Source organism: Oncorhynchus mykiss, chromosome 6 (genome assembly GCF_057628025.1).
Source record: "Oncorhynchus mykiss isolate SJ-2025 chromosome 6, ASM5762802v1, whole genome shotgun sequence".
NCBI classification, from domain to species: Eukaryota; Metazoa; Chordata; class Actinopteri; order Salmoniformes; family Salmonidae; genus Oncorhynchus; species Oncorhynchus mykiss.
This window is the reverse complement of record NC_143027.1, coordinates 22,883,659-22,911,626: the sequence shown is the minus strand read 5'-3', so window position 1 is coordinate 22,911,626 and position 27,968 is coordinate 22,883,659. Positions and strand designations below refer to the sequence as shown.

At 42.5% G+C, this 27,968-nt stretch overlaps 3 protein-coding genes across 5 annotated transcripts; 2 read left to right on the top strand and 1 right to left on the bottom strand.

Annotated features, from left to right (window-relative positions):
• The first annotated feature begins 1,952 nt into the window (after positions 1 to 1,952).
• LOC110525528 (adenosine receptor A2b) lies at positions 1,953 to 13,344 on the top strand. 2 transcript variants are annotated; one of them, XM_090237263.1, is made up of 4 exons: positions 3,005 to 3,217; positions 5,022 to 5,106; positions 7,422 to 8,145; positions 11,337 to 13,344. In XM_090237263.1, exons 3-4 carry the CDS (start codon positions 7,811 to 7,813, stop codon positions 12,358 to 12,360), a joined length of 1,359 nt encoding a protein of 452 aa, XP_090093389.1. In that variant the 5' UTR covers positions 3,005 to 3,217; positions 5,022 to 5,106; positions 7,422 to 7,810; the 3' UTR covers positions 12,361 to 13,344. The 2 variants fall into 2 exon arrangements, with proteins under 2 accessions (XP_090093390.1, XP_090093389.1); XM_090237264.1 differs by having other exon boundaries at positions 1,953 to 5,106.
• A 1,959-nt stretch (positions 13,345 to 15,303) lies between these two features.
• On the top strand, positions 15,304 to 18,531 carry LOC149982807 (uncharacterized protein C22orf15-like). Of its 2 annotated transcripts, XM_090237256.1 has the most exons (5): positions 15,304 to 15,459; positions 15,725 to 15,811; positions 16,623 to 16,745; positions 16,974 to 17,048; positions 17,216 to 18,531. In XM_090237256.1, exons 1-5 carry the CDS (start codon positions 15,435 to 15,437, stop codon positions 17,347 to 17,349), a joined length of 444 nt encoding a protein of 147 aa, XP_090093382.1. In that variant the 5' UTR covers positions 15,304 to 15,434; the 3' UTR covers positions 17,350 to 18,531. The 2 variants fall into 2 exon arrangements, with proteins under 2 accessions (XP_090093382.1, XP_090093383.1); XM_090237257.1 differs by lacking the exon at positions 15,725 to 15,811 and having other exon boundaries at positions 15,308 to 15,459.
• A 6,087-nt stretch (positions 18,532 to 24,618) lies between these two features.
• On the bottom strand, positions 24,619 to 27,936 carry LOC149982806 (uncharacterized). Its single transcript, XM_090237259.1, has 3 exons — positions 25,235 to 27,936; positions 24,964 to 25,045; positions 24,619 to 24,809 (listed from the first exon to the last, which is right to left on the bottom strand). The coding sequence occupies exons 1-3, from the start codon at positions 27,827 to 27,829 to the stop codon at positions 24,691 to 24,693; spliced, it is 2,796 nt and encodes a 931-aa protein (XP_090093385.1). The 5' UTR covers positions 27,830 to 27,936; the 3' UTR covers positions 24,619 to 24,690.
• Between the last annotated feature and the right edge of the window lie 32 nt (positions 27,937 to 27,968).

Below are 27,968 nucleotides of genomic sequence, written 5' to 3'. Positions count from 1 at the left end.
GTTTTTAGGGGTGCAACTGCATCTAGGGTATTGCGCAAAGTTAAATTGAGTTCCTCAGTTAGGTGGTTAACTGATTTTTGTCCTCTGACGTCCTTACTTCTCAAGGTTCCCCTAATCTCGGGGGAATGGAACTGTCGGCTAGGTAATGATACACAGTGGTGAGAACTATGGAGAAGGATAAAACTCACCTACTGTTTGTGTGTATGTATGTGCATAGGATATCTACTGTTTGTGTGAAAGTATGTGCGTAATTAAGGAGCCTGGTATAAAATGGATGTCTTTGTATTCTTGACTTTAGAACGTTCTCTGAATAAACTGTACAGACCATTTGCATAAAGCTGAGTCTTTGCCTAATTATTATTATACCCACGGTCTTACAAACCTCGGGAATTGGTCAAAGCTATTGATTGATTGATAGTTATTATCATTGGGATTTGAAAATTCTCATGACACTTAGATTGGAACTGGGTGCTATGGTTAGATAAGATGTAAATAGAGCTTTTTGTCTACACACACCAGTGGTGGTTTTGGCTTTGAAAGAAGGATGCATATGCAGAAAAGAACCTCATGCCTACTGTAAAATATGGTGGTGGATCTTTGATTGTATAGGGATGTTTTGCTTCCACTAGTCCTGGGGCTCTTGTTAGGGTCAACAGCATCAAGAACTCTACCAAGTACCAGGACATTTTAGCCAAAAACCTGGTTGCCTAAGCCATGAGGCTGAAACTTGGCCTCAAGTGGATCGTAAAGCTAGACAATGACCCAAGCACACATTCAAATCCATAAAGAAATTGTTAATTTACCACAAAATCTACATTTTGCAATGACCATTTCGGTCTCCGGACTTGAACCCCATTGAGAACCTGTGGTTTGAATTGAAGAGGGCAGTCCATAAGTGCAGACCAAAGGATATCAAGGCTCTGGAAAGATTCTGTATGGAGGAATGGTCTGAGTTCTAGAAAAGGCTAAATGCTGTTATCCTCACAAGGGCAAGGTACACAAAGTATTGAAAACGGGTGCCAATAATTGACACCTTTTTTTAAATTACTTAAACATATTTGAGCAATTGTATAAAATATACTTTTTTTTGCATAGGCCTATAATATAGCTCAGTATTTGTATTTATAAAGTATTTTTTGCCATTCATTTTGGAGGTGACTAGCTAGAATATATCAGTTAGCTAACCATTTACAATAACAGCAGTTCTATCAGGAATCAAGGTAAGACCCCGATGCAGACACGTCAAATTGACAATGGTTTAATATTCCAACAGGGGCAGGCAATAGACAGGTCAAGGCAGGCAGGGGACAGTAAACTAGAGGTGGGGCAACGGTACCGGACGGCAGGCAGGCACAGGGTCAAGCAGTAGGGGGAGAAAAAGAGAGACTGGAAAAAGCAGGAGCTGAGTACAAAAATGCTGGTTGACTTGTCAAACAAAACGAACTGGCATTGGACATACAAAGAACACAGGTATAAATACACAGGGGATAATGGGCGACCCCCCCCCCCTTCTGGAAACAGAAGACAAAGGGCTGTGAGACATAGGGTTGACTCTGGGCTTATGAAAGGTGTGATGTATACGAAGGGTACGGTGCAACAGAAGACAAACAAACAAGATCCCGGGTGGATAGCCATACCTTCTGCCCGAGACAATGCCGGGGTCCGATGGCGATCCTCTTGTCATCGATACCTGGAGGTGGTCTTGAGGAGGGCCGACCAGGCTCTCTTGCAGGTATGATGACAGCGGCGGACAAACATCTGGTCAGAAGGTACGCCAACCTCTTCCTCGGGGAAGAGCGGGGTCTGATACCCCAGGGAACACTCAAACGGAGATAGGCCCGTGGCAGAGCAGGGAAGGGTGTTGCGGGCGTACTTGACCCTGACCAGCTGCTAGCTCCAGGAGGTGAGGTTGAAGGAGACCAGGCAGCGCAGAGTGGTCTCAAGATCCTGGTTGGTTCGCTACGACTGGTCATTGGACTGGGGGTGGAACCCAGAGGACAGGCTGGCAGATGACCCAATGAGGGCGCAGAACGCCTTCCAGAACGAGAACTGAGGCCCCGAGTCGGAAACCATGTCCACGGGCAGTCCATGGATCCGGAAGAAGTGCTACACCATGAGCTGGGCCATTTCCTCGGCCCAGGGTAGTTGGGGGAGAGGAATGAAGTGAGCGCCCTTGGAAAACAGGCAGTGGTTGCAGAAGAGCAGCCGGAGCTTACCGAGGAGTCTTATTCTGAGCACAGATCGTGCAGGCGGAGACAAATGCAGCGACATCCGGAACCATCATAGGCCACCAAAAGCGTTGTTGCACGAAGGCCAGGGTCTGACGGGACCCCAGGTGGCAGGCAAGCCTGGAGGAATGGGCCCACTCCAGGACCACAGCGCGGACAGTGTTAGACATAAACATCCGATTACCGGCTTGACATTCTTGGATCCCGGCCAGTACGGTTGAACCGTGTGAACAGCAGGACCCATCTGGCTTGCCTGGAGTTGAGGCGCTTGGCGGTGCGGAGATACTCCAGGTTCTTGTGGTCTATCCACACGATGAATGGGTGTTCCGCCTCCTCCAACCAGTGCCTCCCGAAGCTCACGATTCCCCACATCGTAGTTATTTTCCGTAGAGTTGAGGCGATGGGAAAAGGCGCAGGGATGTAGCTTGAGGTCCAGGGCAGAACACTGGGATAGGACCGCCCCCACTCCAACATCAGTAGCATCTGCCTCCACCACAAACTGACTGGAAGGGTGCAGATGAACCAAGATAGGAGCTGTGGACCTCGGCAACGCCAGGCCAATGACAGGCATTTCACATTTAACCCCACCCACATGTGAAAATCAAAATATCAAATTGTGTTTGGATTTATAAGAAAAAATAAGAAATCCGTTTTAAAATGTGTGTCTAAAAACAAAACAACTGTCCGTTTTCTCATTCTGTGTTGCTCGGTTTAGTGTAGAAAAGTAATTATCCGCACGAACACCGACCATGCGATCACGTGGTGTAAATCTGGTCAGCCTGAGGTATTGAACGGAGAATCGGTAGTGAAACAGTGGGAGCGGAGCGCACAAGTAGCCTAACAAACGGAGTTTCCCATTTCTTATTCTTCACAACGGGTTTTCGAGGAATTATGTTATTTTATTAAGCGATGATTATAAATATGATGCAAACTCATTTCTAAAAAGATTGTAATTCATTTCGAATACGACGAGGCATACATTTAAAAAGGTACGTTTTTTTATTGAACATAGAATTGGATAGAAGTCAAGGGGTTTGCGTTTAGATTATTTTAACTTTTTAATGAATAGCCTAATTAAACATTTTGTTAGACAATGTAAGTTTATACAACAGTTAGTGCTGGTGCAATCAAAATGATTTTCGGCCAGGTACACAGACACGGGACAGCTTATGCAAGGCTTACAGTGCCTTCAGAAAGCATTCACACCCGTTGACTTCTTCCACATTTGGTTGTTACAGCCTGAATTTTAAATGGATTAAATTGACATTATGTGTAACTGGCCTACACAATATCTCATAATGTCAAAACAGAATTGTTATTTAACATTTTTTTTTTTTTTTTACAATTTAATAAAAAATACGCTGAAATGTCTTGAGTCAATAAGTATTCAACCCCTTTATTATGGCAAGCCTAAATAAATTCAGGAGGAAAGATTTCCTTAAGTCACATAATAAGTTGCGTGGACTCACTTTGTGTGCAATAATAGTGTTTTAACATGATTTTTGAAAGACTACCTAATTTCTGTACCCCAAACATACAATTCTCTGTAAGGTCCCTCAGTCGAGAAGTGAATTTCAAACACAGATTTAACCACAAAGACCAGGGAGGTTTTCCAATGGCTCGCAAACAAGGGCACCTTGTTTAATTTAATAACCTTTTGAGCATGGTGAAGTTATTAATTACACTTTGGATGGTGTATCAATAAACCTGGCCACTACAAAGATACAGGCATCCTTTCTAACTCAGTTGCCAGAGAGAAAAGAAACAGCTCTGGGATTTCCCCATGAGGCCAAAGAGGATTTTAAAACAGTTACAGAGTTTAATGGCTGTGATAGGAGAAAACTGAGAATTGTAGTTACTCCCCAATACTAACCTAAATGGCAGAGTGGAAAGAAGGAAAACTGTACAGAATAAAAAATATTCCAAAACGTGCATCCTGTTTGCAGTAAGGCACTAAAGTAAGCCTGCTAAATATGTGGCAAAGAAATTAACTTAATGGTTTGAAAATGAACCGTTATGTTTGGGGCAAATCCAACACAACACATCACTCAGTACCACTCTTCATATTTTCAAGAATGTTGGTGGCTGCATCATGTTATGGGTATGCCTTGTTCAGTCTGCTTTCCAACAGACACTAGGAGACAAATTCACCTTTCAGCAGGACAATAACCTAAAACAGAAGGCCAAATACAGGATACACTGGAGTTGCTTACCAAAATGACGTTGAATGTTCCTGAGGGGCCTAGTTACAGTTTTGAATTAAATCGTTTTGACAATCTATGGCAAGACTTGAAAATGGCTGTCTAGCAAATATTGTACAATCCAGGTGTGCAAAGCGCTTACATACTTGGATTAATTAATAGATAATAGATGAATAAAATGGAGTTAGAAGAGTGAACTAGAAGTCCAAACACTTGGAATTCAATCCAATTTGGAAAAATGTCTAAAAACATGTTTTCACTTTGTCATTATGGGGTACGGTGTGTAGATGGGTGAGATTTTTTGTATTTTTATAGATTTTGAATTCAGACTGTAACACAAGAAATGTGGAATAAGTCAAGGGGTATGCATACTTTCTGAAGGAACTGTATATTATGGATAACTGTGTCCAATACATTTTGGGAAGTTTTTTAATCACTTTATGTATTTCTAGATATAATGTTTGCACAGATCCCCTTGTGTGTTATGTTGTTTGTAAATCATTGTATTTCAACATGAATGTGACTGTCCTTGTCTAGCAGTGTATCATTGTTTTGTTACTTGTCATGTTTTGTGTTTTTTTGTGGACCCCAGGAAGAGTAGCTGCTGCTTCTGCAAAAGCTATTGGGGATCCAAATAAACAAATACTCCCTCTTTGATAGGGAACTACAGGATGGAGGTGAGTAGATAGTTAGGGATACTAATACTGTCACTTACTGGTAAGGATAATGTTGATGGGTGTGCCAAGTATATTAGGTTTCCATTTTACCACAGTGGTTTTACCTCTCCAGGTAAGTGTATTAAAGTGGGAGTCAGATTCCTTATGTTCTTTGGTTTCCTCAGCAAACAGTCGTACATTAAGATATTAATGTGCACTTATTGAGGCCCTGTATGTTCAGTTGGTTTATCTTCATGGGAATGATTTAATTAGCTTTTTGTGTCAAGCTTGAACATATTTTGTGTCAAGCTTAAAGTAACTGTCCAGAGAAAATCTAACATTTATAAATTCATATTCTGTTAACTCATACCCAAATAATGTTTTTGTTTCATCCTATGCTCATATTTGTGACCAAAGCACAAATTTGATATAATGTTGTTGTTTTTTTTAACCCATCCTCAAACTTGTATCGCAAACAGACCATTTAATTTTTTTTTGCTATTTCCTCATAGAGGATGATGTCATCGATGAGCTGGCCAATCAGTGGTCTACTTACATAATTATTTCATGACCCATATACACCCACACCCTTCTGTTGTTGGGGTACGTCTACACCATTCCAACACAGAAAAGCTGCTTTTTAACATGCTTTATCATAATTTCTTGGAATTACAACAATTTCACGGAATTAATGACCCTTCATATTTCATAGAAATCTGGAAACACTAGACAGTTACTTTAAATAATACTTTTAATCTGAGATGCAGTATCAAAGCACTACCCTTGGTTTAAATCCAACCACCAGGGTCCACTGTTCAGCAGAATACAGTCAGAGCTCTTGTTTGCTACAGCTGTTTCACAATGGAATAAAAATGAATTTAACATTATAGACTATACTTGGACTATTCATACCCCTCAAGTGCTGTCAAAGGGGACAACTGAAATACCCTGTTATTACCTCGTTTTTGACTGCTGTTTTAAGGTGACTGAGAAAGGGTCACATATGCAGTCACATTGAGATGTCACTTCTAATCCAGTAAACTCTATATTGAAGGTACCACTTTGTACCTTCCCTGGTCCTTTTGTGACTAGGTCTGTGTGAGGGTGAACAAAATGCATTATAGGCTTTTTGCAATGCAAAGGGTTTTTCCTACAGTATACTAGTCTATGGCTATCAGATCTGTCACTGTTGGGTTACATGTGCTCCAAGGCTGACACTATTTGCAACAGCAGCCTCTGTGCCTCATACTGTATGTGTGTGATAAATTTAAAACAGTAACTGAGATTGGTCGGAAAAAACCTCAGTCCCACCTGAATGGAAATGTTTCTGAGAGCAAAGGCCTTTCAGTTCCATCACAACTGCTCTCTCCTGAAACCATGAGTAACCTCAGAAAACCTCCTTGGCTTCAATGTGGTAATTCTCCATAAACATGATCAGAGTTCTGTATGAAAGGAGTTTGGAAACCTCTTCACACTCATATTTAATTCCTGGGAAAGTGAGCGTGGCACAGTGACCACAGTTGATTGACAAATTAGACCTTTTTTAAAACAATTGTCTTTTCAAGTGTAGATTATGCCTGCTGTAATCCCGAACCACATACTGTACTACATTAATTGTTTTTATTCGTTTTTTTGTTTTTCTTGAGCATGACAACACCCTTCTCTAACGAAATTTGAATGCTTCATTTTGTGTCCTGATAACCTCATTTAGTGATTGTCTCTGGATGTCCTCAAGACTACTTTCTCCTTATCAGGCAGGGGTTGGATGATCTCAGGGGACATAGAAAATTCCAGTCCCTGAAGCATCTGACTGCTTCCTCTCTCTGGTACAGCTGATATTTAACTGTCACTGGGATAGTGGCTCCATAACACCACCGTGTCGTCATGACATTATTTCCTCTAGCCCTGGTTTACAGTTTAATGACTGTTGTTAATGGTAAAAAGGAGGATTGGTGGAAAGTCAGTTATCATGTGTTAACATGACCACTGCAGTTGCCCAGGTAGTGTAATGTAGTCAGTATACTGTAATCCGTAGTCAGATGTCAGTGCTCACTATTGCAGATCTTGATGTTGGTTCGGATCAAATATCAATGATGATGACCGGCAGTTGTATGGGGAATGCAGTACATTGTCTATGTAAAGTAAACAGTACAATTGTTATTTGACTTGCTACATTGGAAATTCCAGAGTATCACGGCAGACAATACATTGTAATTTATTGTTTGACTTCAAATGTGGTTAATATTTGATGGAAAGTCTCTTATTCACTGGTATTTTGTGTAGTCATTTCTGCATTCAGCATTTCCACTTTATTTACTCTTTCTTCCCTTTATCAGCAGCAGTATGACGCCCATGTGATCACTTCCTGGCTCAGTCTGAGCCCCATCTGAGTTTCACAGGGCTGAATCTTCAAACAGTGGTGGGGAAGGACTTGAGAGGAGAGGGCCAGACAGGACAGCAGATACCATAACAGAAAGGAGACTGTCATGCCTTATATGTTAAGTGAGGAGAATGCCTTAGCCTTTGGACTGCTTATCTGACCACCAACTGTGTGGGACTTCTAAGAGGCTTTAAGGTGAAGTGGTCTCTGTGTGGAGAGCTCAGCCATAGTCCCAGGCAGTGAGATACCCCCTACAGAGTAAGCGAACTGCTGCCAGGCTGCAGCTATGGACCTTGAGGAGAGTGGTCCTCCCTCCTCCTCAGTGACCTCGCTGCTCTTCTCACCATGCTGAACGATGCTGCGTCTGTCATCTACATTGTGCTGGAGCTGCTGATAGCTGTACTGTCTGTGTTGGGCAATGTGCTGGTCTGCTGGGCTGTCTGTCTCAACAGCAACCTGCAGAGCATCACCAACTTCTTTGTGGTGTCCCTGGCGGTGGCAGACATTGCTGTGGGAGTGCTGGGTATCCCCTTTGCCATCGTCATCAGCACAGGCTTCTGCTCCAACTTCTATGGTTGCCTCTTCATTGCTTGCTTTGTGCTGGTGCTCACCCAGAGCTCCATCTTCAGCCTGCTGGCCATTGCCATAGACCGCTACATCGCTATCAAGATACCCCTCAGGTCAGTTCCAAATTGTATGAACATAACAGAGAGTGTGCTAACCATTTTAAACATATTGCTGCTGTCGCGCTGCTTTCCACTCCCATATACGGAGAAAGAGGTTAGACCAGGGGTGAGCAAACAACTTTTTGGGGGAAAGTATTATTTTAGGTTTAAAAAAAGTAGAAAGTATGTAGAAATGATATTGGACCCTTTAAATAACTGCCATTTTTCTGTCCCGCAAATTGATGCTGACTAACAAATTGGCCCATAAGAAATTGGAGCGGCCAAATTTCGAAATCCCTATGTGGCCCTCGAGTCAAAAAGTTTCCCACCCCTGGGTTAGGCTTTTCAAAGATTTAAATCTACCCTTTGAGGCTGTATAGGGTTATTGATTGATTTGCCTACCCACATATAGCACATTGCTATATTTTTCATAATCTTAAAATCTGTGTGAGATATTTTCAGAATGGAGTAGCAGAGGCTATTTTTAAATGAACTTTAGGTTTTTGGACCAAATGGCCAGATGAGCTTTTGATTTCCTCAGTGGAACCAGCTATAGTCTCCTAGGAGGCCATCTCACCCAAGACCAGTTAACTGTAATCTCCTCTTACTAATAGTTTATACAGACCATAATCCCCATTCAGAACTATAAACATGTAAAAAATAAAATAGCTGTTCAGACCAGTCATTTATTTTCCTTGATATACAAATATAAATTACATTATTCCCTAAAATGTATTATTAATCAGTAATTACTTATACACTTTCTGGATAGTGTGTGTAGATTGTTGCTCACACACTCTTTTCAACCTCACTCCTACTGGCATATTTGATAGTGTGCATTACCTAAAAACAACATGCCATTCACTCCCTTTTTATTGCGTCCAAGATTGCTGTTCTGTTGTGTCCCTGGGATGTGTTAAGGGCATTTGTGCATGTCTGTGTTGCTGCACGGGGGGGGGGGGGGGGGGGGGGGGGTTGCTGTTTTCTCACAGCTAACATTTGAACCTCAACGTCTAGAGAATGTGACAGAAACAGGCCCAAAAAAATCAGCTGCACTCCCACACTGACCAACAGACACTTGAAATAGACTTCCCTTAGACGTTTTGTTTTTAAGTCTCTTTTTATAACTTAGATGAGAGATTTTCCCATAAAAAGATAGTCTAACCATATTTCCATCCAAACATTTCATGCAGATGAATTACCTGACGCATGAAACAAGTCAATGTTATATATGCCGACAGACAATTTGTTAGTTCGACATGGTGGGATCTCTTTGTGTCTGTAAAATTAATTACACAAGAAAAGCAGTGCAAACGCCTTTATGCGCAAATATTGATATAATAACCATCATGTCGAAGTAAACTTAGAGTCACGCAATGATACACCATATAACCAAAAGTATGTGGACAGCCCTTCAAATTAGTGGATTCGGCTATTTCAGCCACACCTGTTGCTGACGGGTATAAAATTGAGCACAGAGCCATGCAATCGCCATAGACAAACATTAGCAGTAGAATGGCCTTACTGAAGAGCTCAGTGACTGTCAACATGGCACCGTCATAAGATGCCACCTTTCCAACAAGTCAGCGTCAAATTTCTGCCCTGCTAGAGCTGCCCCGGTCAACTGCAAGTGCTGTTATTGTGAAATGGAAACGTCTAGGAGCAACAATGGCTCAGCTGGAAATGATAGGCTATATAAGCTCACAGACTGGGACCGCCGAGTGCAGAAGCACATACTGCGTAAAAATCGCCTGTCTTCAGTTGAAACACTCACTACCGAGTTCCAACTCCCTCTGGAAGCAAGGCCGGCACAATAACTGTTCATCGGGAGCTTCATGAAATGGGTTTCCATGGCCAACTTGCCGCACACAAGCCAAAGATCACCATGCGCAATGCCAAGAGTCGCCTGGAGTGGTGTAAAGCTCTCCACCATTGGACTCCAGAGTGATAAATCACGCTTAACCATCTGGCAGTCCGACGGACAAATCTGGGTTTGCGGATGACAGGAGAACGCTACTAGCCTGAATGCATAGTGCAAACTGTAAAGTTTGGTGGAGGGGAAATAATTGTCTAGGGCTGTTTTTTATGGTTTGGGCTAGGTCCCTTAGTTCCAGTGAAGGGAAATCTTAACGCTACAGCATACAATTACATACTAGACAATTCTGTGCTTCCAACTTTGTGGCAACAGTTTGGGGAAGGCCCTTTCCTGTTTCAGCATGACAATGCTCCCGTGCACAAAGCGAGGTCCATACAGAAATGGTTTGTCGAGATCGGTGTGGAAGAACTTGACTGGCCTGCACAGAGCCCTGACCGCAACCCCATTGAACACCTTTGGGATGAATTGGAACGCCGACTGAGAGCCAGGCCTAATCGCCCAACATCAGTGCCCGACCTCACTAATGCTGTTGTGGCTGATTGGAAGCAAGTTCCTGCAGCAATGTTCCAACATCTAGTGGAAAGCCTTCCCAGAAGAGGGGATGCTGTTATAGCAGCAAATGGGGACCAACTCCATATTAATGCCCATGATTTTGGCATGAGATATTAGATGAGCAGGTGTCCACATATTTTTGTTTGTGTAGTGTATGTTGTGTTGTCCTCCCACTACGACTCGGGAAAGCATGCAGTTTATTAGGCTACAGATGAAAGAATTGATGATGAACTTCGCAGTGTGGTGGATGTTAAAGGTGATGAGCTTGATGCTCCTTTCCAATAAATATCAAGGGTCTTATTCTGGTGACATGATGATCGATGCTTGGCGCCATTTGATAAATACAAATAATATTGCTCTTATCCATAATAATCTCATAATGTAGGTAGCCTACCTGCTGTATCTCTGAGCTGTTGGCTAGAGTGCATGTGTCAAGACTGGAGTGGGCACATTTGCTGAATACCACAACAGTTTTTGTGAAAATGTCATCACGCACAGCCTTTTATCTGCAAAAAGTCTGTTTGATGGAAACATCTCTGGTGGGAAAATGCGCATATTGTTTAAAAAAGATTTTAGAATATTCTCATAAAAATTGGTCGCAAATTGGATGGAAACCTAACTAATGATATGCCTACTATTATAGTGTTTATTATTTAACTCACTATCCCTTAACCTCTGGGGGAGTCTAACCCTCCAGAGAGACAACTTATCCTCCTCCAGCCAAGAGAGCCCATAATGTGTGTCTTACTGACAGTCCATATCTTTATTATTCCCACAGGTACAATAGCCTGGTGACAGGCCAGCGTGCCAAGGGGATAATTGCTGTCTGCTGGGTGCTGTCCATCATCATCGGCCTGACCCCGATGCTGGGCTGGAATAAGTTCACTGAGCGCCCCAACAGCACCTGTCCCCCAGGCTTGATGGAGTGCCTGTTTGAGGATGTGGTGGTCATGGACTATATGGTCTACTTTAACTTCTTCGCCTGTGTGCTGATGCCTCTGCTGCTCATGCTGGTCATCTACATGCGGATCTTCATGGCAGCTCGGCATCAGCTGAAGCTCATAGAACTGAAGGCTGTCCACGGTGGGAAGTCCCACTCCACCCTGCAGAAGGAGGTCCAGGCGGCTAAGTCGCTGGCCATCATCGTGGGCCTGTTTGCCATCTGTTGGCTGCCGCTGCACATCATCAACTGCTTCACCCTGTTCTGCCCTCAGTGTGCCCGCCCGCCCCTCTGGATCATATACGTTGCCATCATCCTCTCTCACGGCAACTCAGTGGTCAACCCCTTCATCTACGCAAACCGCATCCAGGAGTTCCGCCACACCTTCAAGAGGGTCATCCGCCGCCATGTCCTGTTCCGCCGGGATCTGTTTGACAGTGGTGGCAGCAGCCACACCTCCACCCACAACAGCATCAGCGGCTCAGTGAGGGTTAAGGCCAATGGCCTCCGCTTCGACCTCTTTACCGAGCACAGCAGCAGCAGCTGTGAGAGCTCCCACCCCTGTCATAGCCATATCAAACCTGCAGGCGGCGTTCTGAAGCCAGCGCCCATTCACAATCACCCTCTTACCGTGATTAGCTCCCGCAATGACAGGGAAAGCCCCCCTGTGCCACAGCCTCTCAGACAGACACACGCACACCCGTTATGTCATCCCCTGCAGTATGGGGACCAGCAGCAGCAGTCTCACAAAGGTCCAGAGGTGGAAGAGGTAAAGGACAGGCAGGATCTCTCCCCTGTCCAGGTCAAAACACTGTTCTATAAACATAAAACCTGCTTCACTGAGCTCACTGAGGTGTCCTAATGGACACAGAATGGGCATTAGACAGCTACAAAGGATCCTTATCACCTGGCCTTTGGTGTGAAATTACTGCTGATGTGTACATTTTTTTGGAGTAAGCTTAGAGTAGATTACTAGGCAGTCAGGCTCACAATCTGAGTTTCAGAGTTTGGTTGTATCCAGATGGTCTAATTCCACATACTTGGAGGCATTCTATCGCCAGGGATTGTAACCGTTGGTCCTGAATGAGTACGAAACGAGGACCTACACAAAGGCAGGCATGCAAAGCCTACTGTACATTCACCATGCGGAAGAGAACAACTTATTTTGGGGGCATGAACAATTCTATTTAAATTTGCAAACAAAAATCATTTTAGTTATTTATTGAAGAAACGTTAATGTGACTCGAATGGTTAAATGTGATTCTGTTTATGATGTTTATTCTCTTGCTCTGTGACGTGTCTGGTGCTTAAATCGGAATCCTCACAATGGACTTTTGTTCTATGATAACTGGTGAGGTTTTAATAAATCACCTTTATGATGAATCTTGTGTGTTTGGGGATGGCAGGGATGTTCCAGGTTCGTGATGAGGGGACTGTACTACTGCATTGATTTAGAATGTTTGTGCACCATACAGATGGACATGATAAGAGCAATCTCTTAGATGTTCAGGTTTATGATCTTGCAAATGTATGAATGCTCAAAAAATGATCTGCGTGTTTTTAAATGATAATGGTTTTAAACTATTTTGAGGAATATCTAAACTACTGGGCACTTTCTCAACTTGTCTAACTGTCAGTAACACAAACCAAAACTGTTGAGCTGATCGTTGAGATTACACAGACAATTAAATGGCCAAAATAATGAATCAATGACACATACAGCTTACATTTTTCACTGAATATACTCTCAAGAGTTACATAGCTATGGCATTCTCTGCATTTTCACATTTTCAGATGCAATACAGGACGCAATACCTCCTGTTTGAAAATAAATATTTGTATGTAATTGTCATCTCTAAGTGTATTTGTTTGCGTTTCCATGTTGCATTGTTTACGCATTACAATTACTGTACAGCTTTCCCAACTATTGATCAATAAGCTTTCCCAACTATTGATCAATAAGCTTTCCCAACTATTGATCAATAAGCTTTCCCAACTATTGATCAATAAGCTTTCCCAACTATTGATCAATAAGCTTTCCCAACTATTGATCAATAAGCTTTCCCAACTATTGATCAATAAGCTTTCCCAACTATTGATCAATAAGCTTTCCCAACTATTGATCAATAAGCTTTCCCAACTATTGATCAAAAAGCTTTCCCAACTATTGATCAATAAGTGCAGAGAAAGTTCTAGGGCTCACAATGGCTTTGCTCCAAGCAGGGAGGAGTTTTGGACAAAGGGAAGTGAAGCTCCAGAGGCAGGCTTGCTGTTGAGTCTGGGGAGGGAGCAGACTAGAGCAGACAGGCCCTCTATGGGGATTTATGTCCCCTGTCACGAGCTGTGAGATCCTCAGATTTCTCCAGCTTTCCCAGCTTTTATCCAAATTCCCTGATGATTCCAGGTTACAGGGTTACAGGACATTCTCCTTTTGATATTCTCTCAGGGGCTTCCTGAAATGACATTTGAATGTTTTTTAAAAGATGCTCCCAGCCTAGTTGACTGGTGTTTTCTGCACAACAACATATTGTCTCCCCCCCCCCATTTCTGACATTACTAAATCAGATTTCAGCAACTCACCCTTTTAGCTGTGGCCATTCTGACCAATAAATCTCTCACTCACATTTATTTTTATTCCAGTGTTACTGTACCAACCTCCACTGTTGATATAAGAAAATGTATGAACATGTATGCACTCACTACTGTAAATCGCTCTGGATGAGACCGTCGGCTAAATTACTCAAATCTAATGTAAAATGATATACCTGTGACTGTCCTAAGTGACCTGGGGGGTTATGTTACCTTCGTGTCATGACTCAGGGATGACCATTGGTCCTGATACTGTACATGGTTTACTGTACATTTGGCCATGAGTAATGGTGCTCACTGAACAAGACTAATCTAATTCTGTCACTAAGTGGTTCTCGTGCCTCATTCACTGTACAATCTATCAAGTGTTCGATGGTCTGGTATTCTTGGGTCACCTGATTGATAGTGTGATTTGAGCAATGCAATTCTCTCCATGGTCATAGAGGGGGAAATACTAGTTTATTCATAGTTCAGTGTTGATGGTTTCACTCTCACCAGCCCTGCTTGATGTAGCATATACAAGTCAGCAGGCCTTGCCATGAATGGACTTAGGTCCTCAGATGATCTACTGCACCTGTCATTGTTATGGTGGTAAGTAGAGAATGTGTGAAGTGTCTTCAATACAACTTGTGTGGTATTTGTGAAGTAAGAGGAAAAGCTGATTCCTGCCCCTAACATCTTTAAGCATAAAGACAGAATATTGCTCTCTTAGAGTTGTTGTGATGAGGCTTGTGGTAACAACTGGTTTGCCATTGTAATTCGCTAGATAGTAGTGTAGCGTTGTCTCTATAGGTCATACACAGTCTTGTTTTCAATTTCAGTTAGTGGTCGGCTGACAATAAGTCATCCCCCACAGTATAGCTGTCAGACCACAGTGTTCAACAAGTAGCAGTAAAAGCTCTGTCTGTATATTGACTCCATGGATACAAACAAACAGTCCCTTCACATAAAAGGCTTCCTGTCTTCTCATCTTTTGAAAGGAGAAGAGAGAAGAGTGGGTGTCAGAGGGGTTATCGACCATGGGGGAATGTGAGGTCCCTGCAACAGTTCAAAACTGTTTACATGTCTGGTTAAAATTCCAAACAGAATATTTACCCTGTCAACTGTTGGTTTGCTCAGAGCAACTGCAGAAGCCATTCACAATGGCCAATCCCTCAGTGCCAAAGCTTTGTCACTAAGTGTGATTGTAGTCAACAACATTGATTTAACACCCCCTATTGTGGCACTGTGTGCTTATCCCAAACTCATTACTTCTTTTGGCTCTATGGAAGAGGCGAGTGCTTCAGCTGCTTGTAGCTACATTACAGGAGGGTGCTATAGAGGCATTTTGTACAGAGAGAAGGAGAAATGTTTGTCACGGTGCAGTTTGGAGGTAAGTAAAAGATGGCGCTATATCATCATCATGATTTGATTGAGCATAATTCCATCATCTCTGTGGAGGTCAACAGCTGACCTATAATGAAATGTCCGACATATGGTAATGGAGAGCTTTGTTGATATAAACGGATCATATGAGAATAAAAACTTTAAGAAAATCATTGTGGGGATTTAGATGTGACAATCAGGTTACTTTATAAAGTATGGGGTTATAGATAGAGGACGTGTACAAAAATACTTCTCTTTTATTACTTTGAAAGAGGCCCAAACAGAATTGTTTAACCTGAACTGCAGGATGATAAACTTCATCCACAGTTTGAAGGAGAGGTGTGATCTGGATTCTCAAGGTACTGTCCTGTACTTCTCCCATAGAGAAAAATAATTTACAGTTCAACTTCTGATGTGTTTCATCAAATATCACATTCCTAATTCAACCTGATAGTGTGGTTACAGTATGAAAGAGTGATACAAACAGTACTGGATATACATTACACCGTACATTGCAGTGTGAGGTTTAATGTAAACTCAGCAAAAAAATAAACGGCCCTTTTTCAGGAACCTGTCTTACAAACATAATTTGTAAAAATCCAAATAACTTCACAGATCTTCATTGTAAAGGGTTTAAACACTGTCTCCCATGCTTGTTCAATGAACCATAAACAATTAATGAACATGCACCTGTGGAACGGTCGTTAAGACACTAACAGCTTACAAACGGTAGGCAATTAAGGTCACAGTTATGAAAACTTAGGACATTAAAGAGGCCTTTCTACTGACTCTAAAAAACACCTAAAGAAAGATGTCCAGGGTCCCTGCTCATCTGCGTGAACGTGCCTTAGGTATGCTGCAAGGATGCATGAAGACTGCAGATGTATCTCTGAACAATTATTATTACATTATTCCATTTCTGTTAGTCACATGTCTATGGAATTTGTTCAGTTTATGTCTGTTGTTGAATCTTGTTATGTTCATACAAATATTTACACGTTAAGTTTGCTGAAAATAAACGCAGTTGACAGTGAGAGGACGTTTCTTCTTTTGCTGAGTTTATGTGGTAACTCTGCCAGATTGTTTCCTGACTGAGTAAATGTCATAAGTGAATATGTAATAGACCGAGAGAGCCCAGCGTAAAGGTCACATTGAAGATGTACTCTGCAGACTGTGTGGACCTGATGGACAGGACAGGGGAGCTGGTGAACCTGAGTGACAAGGAGGAGAGCATGGAGCAGGCCAGCAGTCTGATGAAGAAGAGGCACAGCTACGTTCTCATACGCATCTGCAGTGAGTATCTCAAAATATGATGAAGGCACTAGGCTTCACATGTCCGTATTAAAAATCCCATGGGATCAAAGTTTGGTTTCTCACATTGCTTGCCAAACACTATTACTATGCCTACTAATATGTTATAGATAGGTTGTTAACATGGCTGCAATAAATGTTATTATTACTAAAGATATTTTACAGTAATGAAACGGATTAACTTTAATTCACTTCATATTTTCCCCCCAGAAGGTGACGGGACTGAAGGGCAGAAGTATGTGCCACTCTTAAATGACCTGGACAAGAGTCATCCTGAGTTAGCAGGTAATGACAAATGACTCTCTTGCCTAGTTACTGTACATGTGCACCGCCCTTGCCTTGAGCAAACCCACATCAAGTCTGATTTAAGACTATGAAAAGGGGTGGCTAATACGTACGTTTGTATGTACTGTCTGCACCCGTGTTACTTTTGTACAATTGTTCTACCTCAGAGGTCCTAAAGAAGCTGTCCAACCCCTGTAAGGAGCGGGACAGAAAGGCTGTTCCGTCAAGGAAAGGCTCTGTTAACCAGACCTGGAGCAAGGCCACCGCTGGAAACAAGAAGAGCCATTCTGGAAAACTTTGACTATGATGAGAGGAGAGGAGGAAAGGTGAAAATGATGGTGATGGACATGTATGAATAAAATGATGTGATCCACATACTAATACAGTAAATGTGTTGGTGCTGTGGTACTATTCACTCCGATTATTTTTTAACAAAGGTACATTTAGGTTGATAAGTTAACATTCCAACATATCCCAACGGGTAATGTAAGAATGTTACATGTGTGCTGTGCATACTAGAGGCTGGTATAGGTCCAGAAACGTTTTGTACTCATATAGGACTATTTGTGAGAGTTAGGCTATATGGACCACTTACTAAATGCATAAATCTACTTATCCATGTATTCACAACAATTAATGAAGTTAAAATAAAATACAACAATTGTTGAACAACTAGTAAAGGTAGCATATATACTTGTAGATACGGTGCCTAGTGTTATACCACATAGTTTTCTATACAATACAAGCTTTGTCTATACTGTACCTGACCTGTCATAGACTTCCTAACTGTAGTCAGTGTAAAACGTGACTCATCATCTTCATGATGATATATGACAGAGAAACGTGATAGAATCGGACAGGTTGCATAACCACAGCAAAAGTAAAAATATGATGATGTTTATTTTGCCCAATAAACGACGGGGTGGGCTTACTGGGCTATAGGGTTCACTAACAGAAGCACAAGGTTTGGACAGTGGAACTTGTACAGAAGGATCCTCACAATGCCGGGGTCTGAGTTTGAATCTTTGGAGAAGATACTGGAGACACATATTCCAGATGAGGAATTGAAAGAAGTAAAACGAATCTTGTTTGGAAAATAAACCAAGTGAGTTGTTGTTGAATTCTGCACTCGGCCCTATCAGGCTGCAGAAGTCTCCTTGTCTGTATGCTGAGCCTGGTATCATAGACTAGACGTAACATAGTAAAAGTAAATCTGGGGCATGCAAATTAGTATGATATGTAAAGTTTGGTACGGTTACATGAGACAGGCAAAAACAAAAGGAGAGTGGTTGGTTGGGGTGGATGGGTGAGCGCAGAGCATAATTTGAGACGGATCCTGCCAGAACAGGATCCTGCACCTCTCCGTTTTGGACTGTTTCATTCCGTAAACCCATTTGTCAAGATCTGGTATCTCTATTGCCATAAAAAATAATTGTCAGTTTGCAATGTAAAAATTATAATAAAAGCAATCAGAGTTCATTCAAGTTGCCTCCTCCGTAATTCTCCTGCCCCTTAAAAACGTAATGTGAAAAAGTGTCTGATATTCCACGAATTGATTTGAGTCGGGCCGGCCCGGGTTTATTGTTTGCGAAACATGTAGCCTATAGACCAATGCGTGGCCTTTTCTGTGGTGAGAGAGAGAAGCACACCTGTATCTCTCACATACCTTTTTATGATCTCTGTCCCTCTCTCTGCTCTGATGAACATGAGCCTGCAACTCTCATCTCTCCAGCATTACAGTTCATAATTTATTTCCTTATAGAATCATAGCCGCGGGAAGGGTGCTGGATGTATCCCAGCACCCCTGATACATTTAAACACTTTTGCCAAAGTTAGAGAATTACTGCTACCTGTTCAAAAATAAGTGAAATCATTCAGAAGACTACTCCACGAGTAGGCCTATAATTTAGCCACAGAGGATCATTAGCTTATTTTACATTTTTGCCTCGCTGTTGATTGTGTGTAGCCCAATCACAATCGCCTACAGCTGGGAACGTGCAGAATATTGTTCAGTGAACAGAACGTAGCTAAAACAGGCCTTTCCCAATATTTGAAATACAATCACCGGAAAACACAGATTGGAAAGTAAATGGCTCCTGTTGAAAAGAAGCTTGCCACACCTGTACAAAATGAGGAAAACAACACAGTGAAAGAAATTACAGGATAACGTGTGCCATCACAGCACAATTGCTCCACTGTCTGTATGTCCCCTGTATACCTACTGTGCAAGTTAAGGTGATAGAAGATGGACTAAATTACAATACATACAAGTTATAGGTGAAACTGTCCCTTTGTAGTAGACAAAAAAATGAGATGTCATTGTATTCTACTCAACTCATGACTTTTTTTTACAGTTCATATTTCAATTTCATACATTGTTGATATATCCCTTTCCCACCCCCTCCCTATTGCCCCTGCCTCACACAAATTCTTATATGTATTTATTTTCATTTAGAGGATATTTTTACATATTCTTTAAACATATCCCTTTCCCATTTTGAATGTATAATCAAGTAAAATAAACCTTTACCTTGTACTCTTGTACTCATATATTTTGCACTTAAAACAATTAATGTTTTGAAGAGGGGACCATAGAAATGACAGGGAGAGTCTGTATAACTGTCCCTTTGTAGAAGACAATTGTAAGCAATGCTTATATTCACACCCCACATTTGAGTGAACTACAAATGAGTAACAAATGTCAAACTTAAAACACATTTCAGCAATGTCCAAATGTCTGTTCCTTTGGAATAAATAATTGTTAGCATTGGTTAGACCCACATTGAAAAAAGAACCGATGTCAGATGTCAGATGTAGTTCACCTCAGACCAGTTTGTCATAGGCTATAGACAATATAGCTCAGAGGGTCCTCCAAATGCACAAGCCTCTGCACTGTCTTGGTAGAGGGGAATAAGTTGAACTGTGAACAATACTGAACAAAAATCTAAACGCAACAATACTGGAGGCAGGAGGGGTCAGGAGACACTGTGGCCCCATCCGAGGACACCCCCCCCGGACAGGGCCAAACAGGAAGGATATAACCCCACCCACTTTGCCAAAGCACAGCCCCCACACCACTAGAGGGATATCTTCAACCACCAATTTACCATCCTGAGACAAGGCTGAGTATAGCCCACAAAGATCTCCGCCATGGCACAACCCAAGGGGGGGCGCCAACGCAGACAGGATGACCACATCAGTGAATCAACCCACTCAGGTGACGCACCCCTTCCAGGGACGGCATGAGAGAGCCCCAGTAAGCCAGTGACTCAGCCCCTGTAATAGGGTTAGAGGCAGAGAATCCCAGTGGAAAGAGGGGAACCGGCCAGGCAGAGACAGCAAGGGTGGTTCGTTGCTCCAGAGCCTTTCCGTTCACCTTCCCACTCCTGGGCCAGACTACACTCAATCATATGACCCACTGAAGAGATGAGTCTTCAGTAAAGACTTAAAGGTTGAGACCGAGTTTGCGTCTCTGACATGGGTAGGCAGACCGTTCCATAAAAATGGAGCTCTATAGGAGAAAGCCCTGCCTCCAGCTGTTTGCTTAGAAATTCTAGGGACAATTAGGAGGCCTGCGTCTTGTGTACGTGTAGGTATGAACGGCAGGACCAAATCAGAGAGATAGGTAGGAGCAAGCCCATGTAATGCTTTGTATGCTTTGTAGGTTAGCAGTAAAATCTTGAAATCAGCCCTTGCTTTGACAGGAAGCCAGTGGATTAGTTTTTCTGCATAATTTTTGGACAGAAAGTTTCTGATTTTTGCAATGTTACGTAGGTGGAAAAAAGTTGTCCTTGAAATGAGGACAACTATGTTCTTCAAAAGAGAGATCAGGGTCCAGAGTAACGCCGAGGTCCTTTACAGTTTTATTTGAGACGACTGTACAACCGACTGTACAACCATTAAGATCCAATGGTTGTGTGTTTGAATCCCATCATGGAAAACTTTAGCATTTTAGCTAATTTGCAACTACTTAGGGTACTACTTTTTAGTTACTTTGCAACTACTTAGCATGTAGCTAACCCTTCCCCTAACCCTAACCTTAATTTTAGCTAACCCTTCCCCTTCCTCTAACCCTAACACGTACATCTAGCAACCCAAAGGTAGTGTGTTCCAATCCAATCATGGACAATTTTAGCATTTTAGCAAACTTTGTAACTACTTACTGCTTTTTAGCTACTTTACAACTACTTAGAATGTTGGCTAACTCTTCCTCTTACCTTAAACCTTTAACCTAACTCCTAATCTTGACCCTAGCTAACCCTTAGCCAGCTAGCTAACTTTATAGCATTAGCCACCTAACTAACTTTAGCAACAACAAATTGGAATTTGTAACACATCATACATTTTGCAAATCCGTAACATATCATACATTTTGCAAATTCGTAACATATTGTACATTTTGAAAATTCATGACATATGTTACAAATTGCAATTTGTACGACTGTAATCACACATTCAAATCAAATCAAAGTTTATTTGTCACATGCGCCAAATACAACAGGTGTAGTAGACCTTACAGTGAAATGCTTACTTACAAGCCCTTAACCAACAGTGCAGTATTTAAGTAAAAAATAAGTATTAGGGAGGTTGAACCAATCCTCAGGTTCACGCCCATGATACGAGCTAGCGCTGGTAGGAGAATGCGGAGGGCTGTCTGGGTCACGACTTTAACAATCTTCAGACACAGCATGGAGAGCTGCTCGAATGTGAGCTATGGCCAACAAACAGAGTAATGTTTTTGTCAATCAAGCAATTCCATGACACCATTCCCTATATAAGGGCACAACTTTTGACCAGAAGAGACTTCTGTGGAGAGACTTACGTTATTTTTCATGCCATGCTGAATCAACCTCCATTGGCTAGAGAAAAGAAAAGAAAGGAAACATATTTTACCTGCACACTGGTGTTGAGTTAGTGGAGTCACTAGATAGCCATGTCAGGGAAAATAAAAGTGTATTTAATTAAGCTATTAGCAAGTACATGAGACATTTTGTTCTTGATTTACAGGAAGAGTTAGGGGTGTGGTTATAGTGATGTTAGGTGTAGTGTCTAAAATCCCATTTGTGGTTAGAAGGTGCACTATGACTATAAATTCAGAGTTGTTGTATGTGAGGTTGGAAAAAGACATGGGACTTGCTCATTAGGACAACTTTCTGCTAACCTACGTATAACGATACTATAATTACATTATTTTCATCCATCCGTCAACACAAATGGCATGTCAACGTTCCCCAAATAATAATGCAATGAAGCCAAGCCGAGATGTATGGTTCTTCATCCAGAGGACGAAGCACCAGTGTATCATCTAAAACCTTCAGAGAGATCCCTTAAAACTGTAGTATAAATTCTCCACATCTGTTCTGGTAGCTAGGTTAATTTAGCGAGACATGGCCAAATCCAACACATAGCGTTTCTACTGAGTCCTGCTTAGTTGTAGTTGTAATGACGCTTTTAAAACAACAAAAGGTATTTGTAATTGCTCTGGGAGCTAATTATTGCAGAGCCCAGCTACACATCCTGCTCGCTGTGCTCATTATGGACAGCCAATGAGCAGTTCAGGTGAAAAAGTCAGCCAGATCTGATCTCTATAACATACATGATACTAGGATCCTGTAGCAACCTGCCGGCCTGCACAATCCTCCATGGCACGAATGCTACACGCGCAATATATTATGCTAACATCCCACAACAATTCCCCAATTGGAATTACTTGCCTAAACTTCCAATCATACTTATTTTCTAATATCAACCATTGTTTCTGCACTTAAGGCAGACTTGCCATTAGAACAAGATGGAATTAGGACAACTGTAAAGCTCGTTAAACGTGGGCTAAAATTAACCTTACCTGGCTGTCGTCAGCCATTATGTGTAGCCCGTTAATTAAGGCTCTGCGCCTCTGATACTGCAGCTGTTCTGATAGGCTACTGTAGCTTTTCTGTAGCTGTTAAACTCGTCTAATCGTATCCGTTGAAAACCGGTCAGTGAACCGTCCTCAAACACAATGAACTGATGTCAATATGGACATTAACCTTCACATAAAGATATACATGACGTCAGATATGCCTAGACGTATTGTTGACTTGATCAGAATACATATCATACATAGTACGTGCTGTTGACAGCCTACCCCGAAATCAAACAGGAACATGGATTTTGTGAAATCTGTTGTGAATGTATAGGGATGTTTTTACAATTGCATAACTGCCTTCATTTTACTGGACCCCATGAAGAGTAGCTGCTGTAGCTAAAGGGGATCCACAATAAATACAAATACAAACCCAATGCAACATGATAATACATGCATCAACTTGTTTTGACATATCACATGGGATATGACAGTAAACCAACAGACCTTGAGAGGAGATAAAACATAATCTGTTGATCTATTTCACAGGTTTCTGGTGCTGTCTAAGCATTCTACATGTGTTGGGGAAGGACAGTGGGATCTCTCCAGAGCATCTAATTACATCAATCATGTCTTGCCATGCATGTGATATGAGATAATGTTATGCACCACGTAAATATACATTGCCTAAGGCTGCAGTGCTATACTGAGAGAGAGAGAGAGAGAGAGAGAGAGAGAGAGAGAGAGAGAGGTGGGGGAGAGAGAGAGCGAAGATCGAAACAGCAGGTCCATGAAAAGGTATCACGTCTGGAGAACACACATGCCTCTTCATGTGATACATGATGTTTGGCTGTGCTAAGTGTTATCTTATGGGTTTGGTGATTGTTCTGTGTGAAGCCGTATTCTGCATTGCATCATGGAATCCACTGCACTGCTGCTCCACTGCACTTCCCTTCTGCCCCGATTGCTCAGTTTGGCCTAGCGGCCAGCTCTAGGAAGAGTCTTGGTGGTTCCAAACTTCTTCCGTTTCAGAATGATGGAGGCCACTGTGTCCTTGGGGACCTTCAATATTGCAGAAATGTTTTGGTACCCTTCACCAGATCTGTGTCTTGACACAATCATGTCTCTGAGCTCTATGGACAATTCCTTCGACCTCATGGCTTGGTTTTTGCTCTGACATACACTGTCAACTGTTGGATCTTATATTTTCAACATATTTTCAACATATACAAAACATCTAGCTGCAGATAGCTAATTCTCCTCTATGCGTTTTCCCCTTGCTGCTAATAAGCTCTTACCAATCGAACTAAATGCATAGACATCTGGTTATCTGACAGTCTATGCAGCAACTATTGTATTAGAGTCAAGCTGTGGTTATTTTATTTATTTTCCTAGACAAGTCAGTTCAGAACAAATTCTTATTTACAATGACAGCTTAGGAACAGTGGGTTAACTACCTTGTTCAGGAGCAGAACGTCATATTTTTACATGGTTAGCTCAGGGATCTGACCTAGCAACCTTTCAGTTACTGGCCCAACGCTCTAACCACAAGGCTACCTGCTGCCCCAAGTCCTGCCAACTCAAAAACTGCACAATAAATGTGTAACCAAGGGAGAACTAGTGCATTTCTCTGAGAAAAGCTGCTTCAGTTTTACTAATCTTCCAAAACACTTGAAATTCTTGTAAAATAATTTGCATTTATTTGATCAAATAGACTTTGAAAGGGTAGACATGCAGAAATTCCTCTTTTCAAAAGTCTTGCTGTTACAAAAGTAGATCTTCATGCAGCTTAAGAGGTTACAGGTTCTTCTTGGTGAAGCGCCTGAATGGCTTCATCATTGCTGAAAAGACCCTGACAATCAAGGATTGTTTTTTGACAGGCTGAGATATGGAGGGAGAATCCTCTCCAACTGGAGCTAGAAACACAAGAGAAATGGATGGGGTGAGAGAGAGAGATGCAGTATAGTAACGTTGAAAAATAACAGTGCAGTGAGTTTGGTAGGCATACCTATGTTTCTAACACACACCTAAACAAAACTACAAGCTTTAGCAGAGCTCTAAAATCCTTACCTATGCAATGTCCATCAGTAGAGGGAATCTCAGTCTGTTCCTGGACTGAATGGCAGTCCTTTTTGTTTCCTCTCTTGGAACGCTAACAGAAGAAAGGTCAAGAAAATGGTACAGAGAATAAATAAATAAATGGAACACTTCTGAATCCAAGGCAACAATTTAGTGATGAATAAAACATATTTATCTCATGTATTTGTCTTATCATATCAATAACATCAATAACATCAGCACCTAACTGGAACCAAAAACAAATGCTAACTCCCTGCTATACCTTGAAGTTGATCCTGAGTTTGGTCATTGAAAAGCAAAGGAAGCTCCTTCTTGCTTTCTGCTCAGCCCCCCTCTCTGTCTCAGCCTGGTCTGATGGGTTTGTTGCAGCAGAAGCTGGTCTTGACGCCTCCTTGCATCCCTGTACCAGCTGCTGGGTCAAGGACTTTACCAGGACTCTGTCAAATGCAGGGTCCTGGGAGGAAATAGCTGCTTGCAGGGTGTTATAAGAGCCAAACTCCTCCATGAGGTTTTTATGTACACCTCTGAACACCCTTTGGATGTTCAGGTTCTGGGAATATGCCTTTGTCCTGGAGAATCTGGATGCAGCACAGAACTCAGACAGGACTTGTCTGATGAGTTGCTGAGATGTTTCTGTCAGATCTGCTGCCTGTTGGGAGGGTCCATCTAGGGCTGAGGGTCTGATCTCCGATAACAACCTTATCACCAGTATGGTGACCAAACAGATGACATCGTCTTTGCTGGAGTCCATCAAGTACTGCAGCGGGAATGCAGTGGCACTGCTGATGTCCGGGGTGATTAAGAGCTCCCTCAGATGGCCAGAGCTGCTGGGGATACACTCTTCCTTCTCTTCAATGTCAATCCCATCTCCCTTTGGTACCAAAGAGGTTCCCTTGCTTGTGAAAGAAGGAGTGGAGGATCGTTCATCTGTGTGTGCCATCATCTTTGTCTTTAGGTCACTTGAAGAAATATCTGGCATTTTAGAGACCCTGGTGTCGATGAAGGAGCTCCTGACGATGGGGCAGGTCAGATCGAAAGGCACTTCGTCAGGGATGGGAGTGCCAGGGAGGTTGATCTCTAACTCACACTCTGACCTAGGACTCTTTGAAGAGCTGGACAAGGAACTACGACCATTTAAAGAAGTGGACAAAGATGAACAGGTTCTAGGGATGTCTTGGCAGACTTGTTCACTGTCATCCTCACTTTTCTCAACCTCCTTCAGCATAGTTCCTACCATATCATTGATCTGAAGGAGCTCCCTGGAATCCTTAATTCGCCCTAAGTTTGACATTTCACTCTGGATAGCAACCAGGATTTCCCCAAGGGTCTCTTTGGAAGAAGCATTTTCTGTCCTTTCGGATCCGGGTGGCTTCAGCCCTGTGAAGAAATCCTTAAGTGTGTTCTTCATACTGACGCATATGGTCTTAGCTGTTGACCAAAGCTTCTCCTCTGATATTTTAACACTCAATTCAGTATCATCCAGTTGGGAGCCCCCGTGGGAGCACTGCGAAACTCTCCCACTTCTTTCCAGTAGCACAGTGTCAGTGGACTCATTTTTCTGGAAAATAGTCGCCATTCCTTTGACAAAGGTTTCCACTAATCCAGAGGCTGTATTCTCAGAGGACATGGAGGACATGGATTCTGAAAGGACATGGATCTCTGATGGTGAGCTAGATGATAAGCCAGCCTGCAGACTTTTCTGAAGACCAGTATGGCTGATCTGTGTGATAAAGGAATGACTGGATCTCATCAGCACTTTACTCACTGCCTCTTCTGCCTGAGTCTGGAAGTCATTGCTAGAGAGCTTCTTAATGCTCTGAATCAGACTAGTAGAGGACTCTGTGATTCTGACACTCTCTTCTGAGCTCAGTTGAGAATATTGAGTACTCACGCTCAAGTCTTCATTGGGTGAGGGTGACTGGGAAATAGTATAGTCATCGAGCTTTGATAGGACACCATCAACAAACCAACAAGCCTCTAGGGACTCATCAGATGAACTGACAACGGCCAAGGATTTACTCTCCACTTTTGATAACTCTGACTTGTAGATGGAAAAAACACTGCTAAGAACTTCTTGAGTACTGGTATCCAGATTGGAGAGACAGAGAGCTGGTATTGGTTGGCTCTCACTGGGAACTCTACTAAGTTCGGTGCTGGGTAACTGGACCTCAACAGTTGAAACAGTTGCCTTTTCCAGGGTGTCTGAAGACTCCTGAAGAGAAGCATCCTTAGCCACACCTTCTCGAGCGGATAGAGTTAAAAGGTCCCTCAGCTTTGCTCGTATACGGCCGTAGAGTGTGCGGGCTAGAGAGAAGGTTATCATCTGTGAAGATCCTGTTTTGTGGTCCTTTACAGGAACTGGCCAATCAACTGCTTCACATGTGCCTTCAAATGATGCTATCGTCTCCATGCCTCCCACAAATGCCTTAACAATCACTGTGGCAGTGGAGGTTACAGGTGTCAGGGCTGTGCAGCTGGTATTCAGGGGAGCTTCAGTAAGGCTAGGTGCAGCACTAGAAGGCCTAGAGGAAGGATCCATGCCAGAAGAGCTGCTGACTTTCCTTGTAAGGATGGTGCTCACCGCCTTCAGGGCTTTAGACTGAAAGTCGGGGCTAGAGAGGGTCTGAAGCTTTCTGGCCACCACACTGGTAGAGGATCCAGTCTCTTTGAGAAAGTGAGTGGTCCCTTCTTTCCCAGATGGACACTCAACATCAAGGTCACATTGAAGATTGGTCAGAAATTTAGACCCCAAGATTGTCATCTTCTTGGCCAGATCCAATAGGATGTTGAAGTCCTGTGCCATTTTGTCCATTGTGCCGACAATGGCATCCAGCACATCATCGGTCACAGGGTCCATGAGGGGCTCGATAAACCCTACCCACTCTGGCTCAGACGTTTGGCTCTGTAGCTCGGCCAGGATCTGCACCGAGGCTACCCGAATGACCTCCTTGCCTACTGCTATGTCCTGACTGTCCATAGGGGGGCAACTCCCTGAG

What these genes read in the sequence shown, in the direction of transcription:
- LOC149982806 (XM_090237259.1), bottom strand. Translation starts at nt 27,829, where the DNA reads ATGGACCCTGTGACCGATGATGTGCTGGATGCCATTGTCGGCACAATG. An exon ending in AACTCAGGATCAACTTCAAG is followed by an intron (nt 25,046 to 25,234) that starts GTATAGCAGGGA and finishes TTCTTCTGTTAG; the next exon opens with CGTTCCAAGAGAGGAAACAA. An exon ending in TACTGATGGACATTGCATAG is followed by an intron (nt 24,810 to 24,963) that starts GTAAGGATTTTA and finishes TTGTGTTTCTAG; the next exon opens with CTCCAGTTGGAGAGGATTCT.
- LOC110525528 (XM_090237264.1), top strand. Translation starts at nt 7,811, where the DNA reads ATGCTGAACGATGCTGCGTCTGTCATCTACATTGTGCTGGAGCTGCTG. An exon ending in GCTATCAAGATACCCCTCAG is followed by an intron (nt 8,146 to 11,336) that starts GTCAGTTCCAAA and finishes TTATTCCCACAG; the next exon opens with GTACAATAGCCTGGTGACAG.
- LOC149982807 (XM_090237256.1), top strand. Translation starts at nt 15,435, where the DNA reads ATGTTTGTCACGGTGCAGTTTGGAG. An exon ending in GTGTGATCTGGATTCTCAAG is followed by an intron (nt 15,812 to 16,622) that starts GTACTGTCCTGT and finishes TGTACTCTGCAG; the next exon opens with ACTGTGTGGACCTGATGGAC. An exon ending in GAGTCATCCTGAGTTAGCAG is followed by an intron (nt 17,049 to 17,215) that starts GTAATGACAAAT and finishes GTTCTACCTCAG; the next exon opens with AGGTCCTAAAGAAGCTGTCC.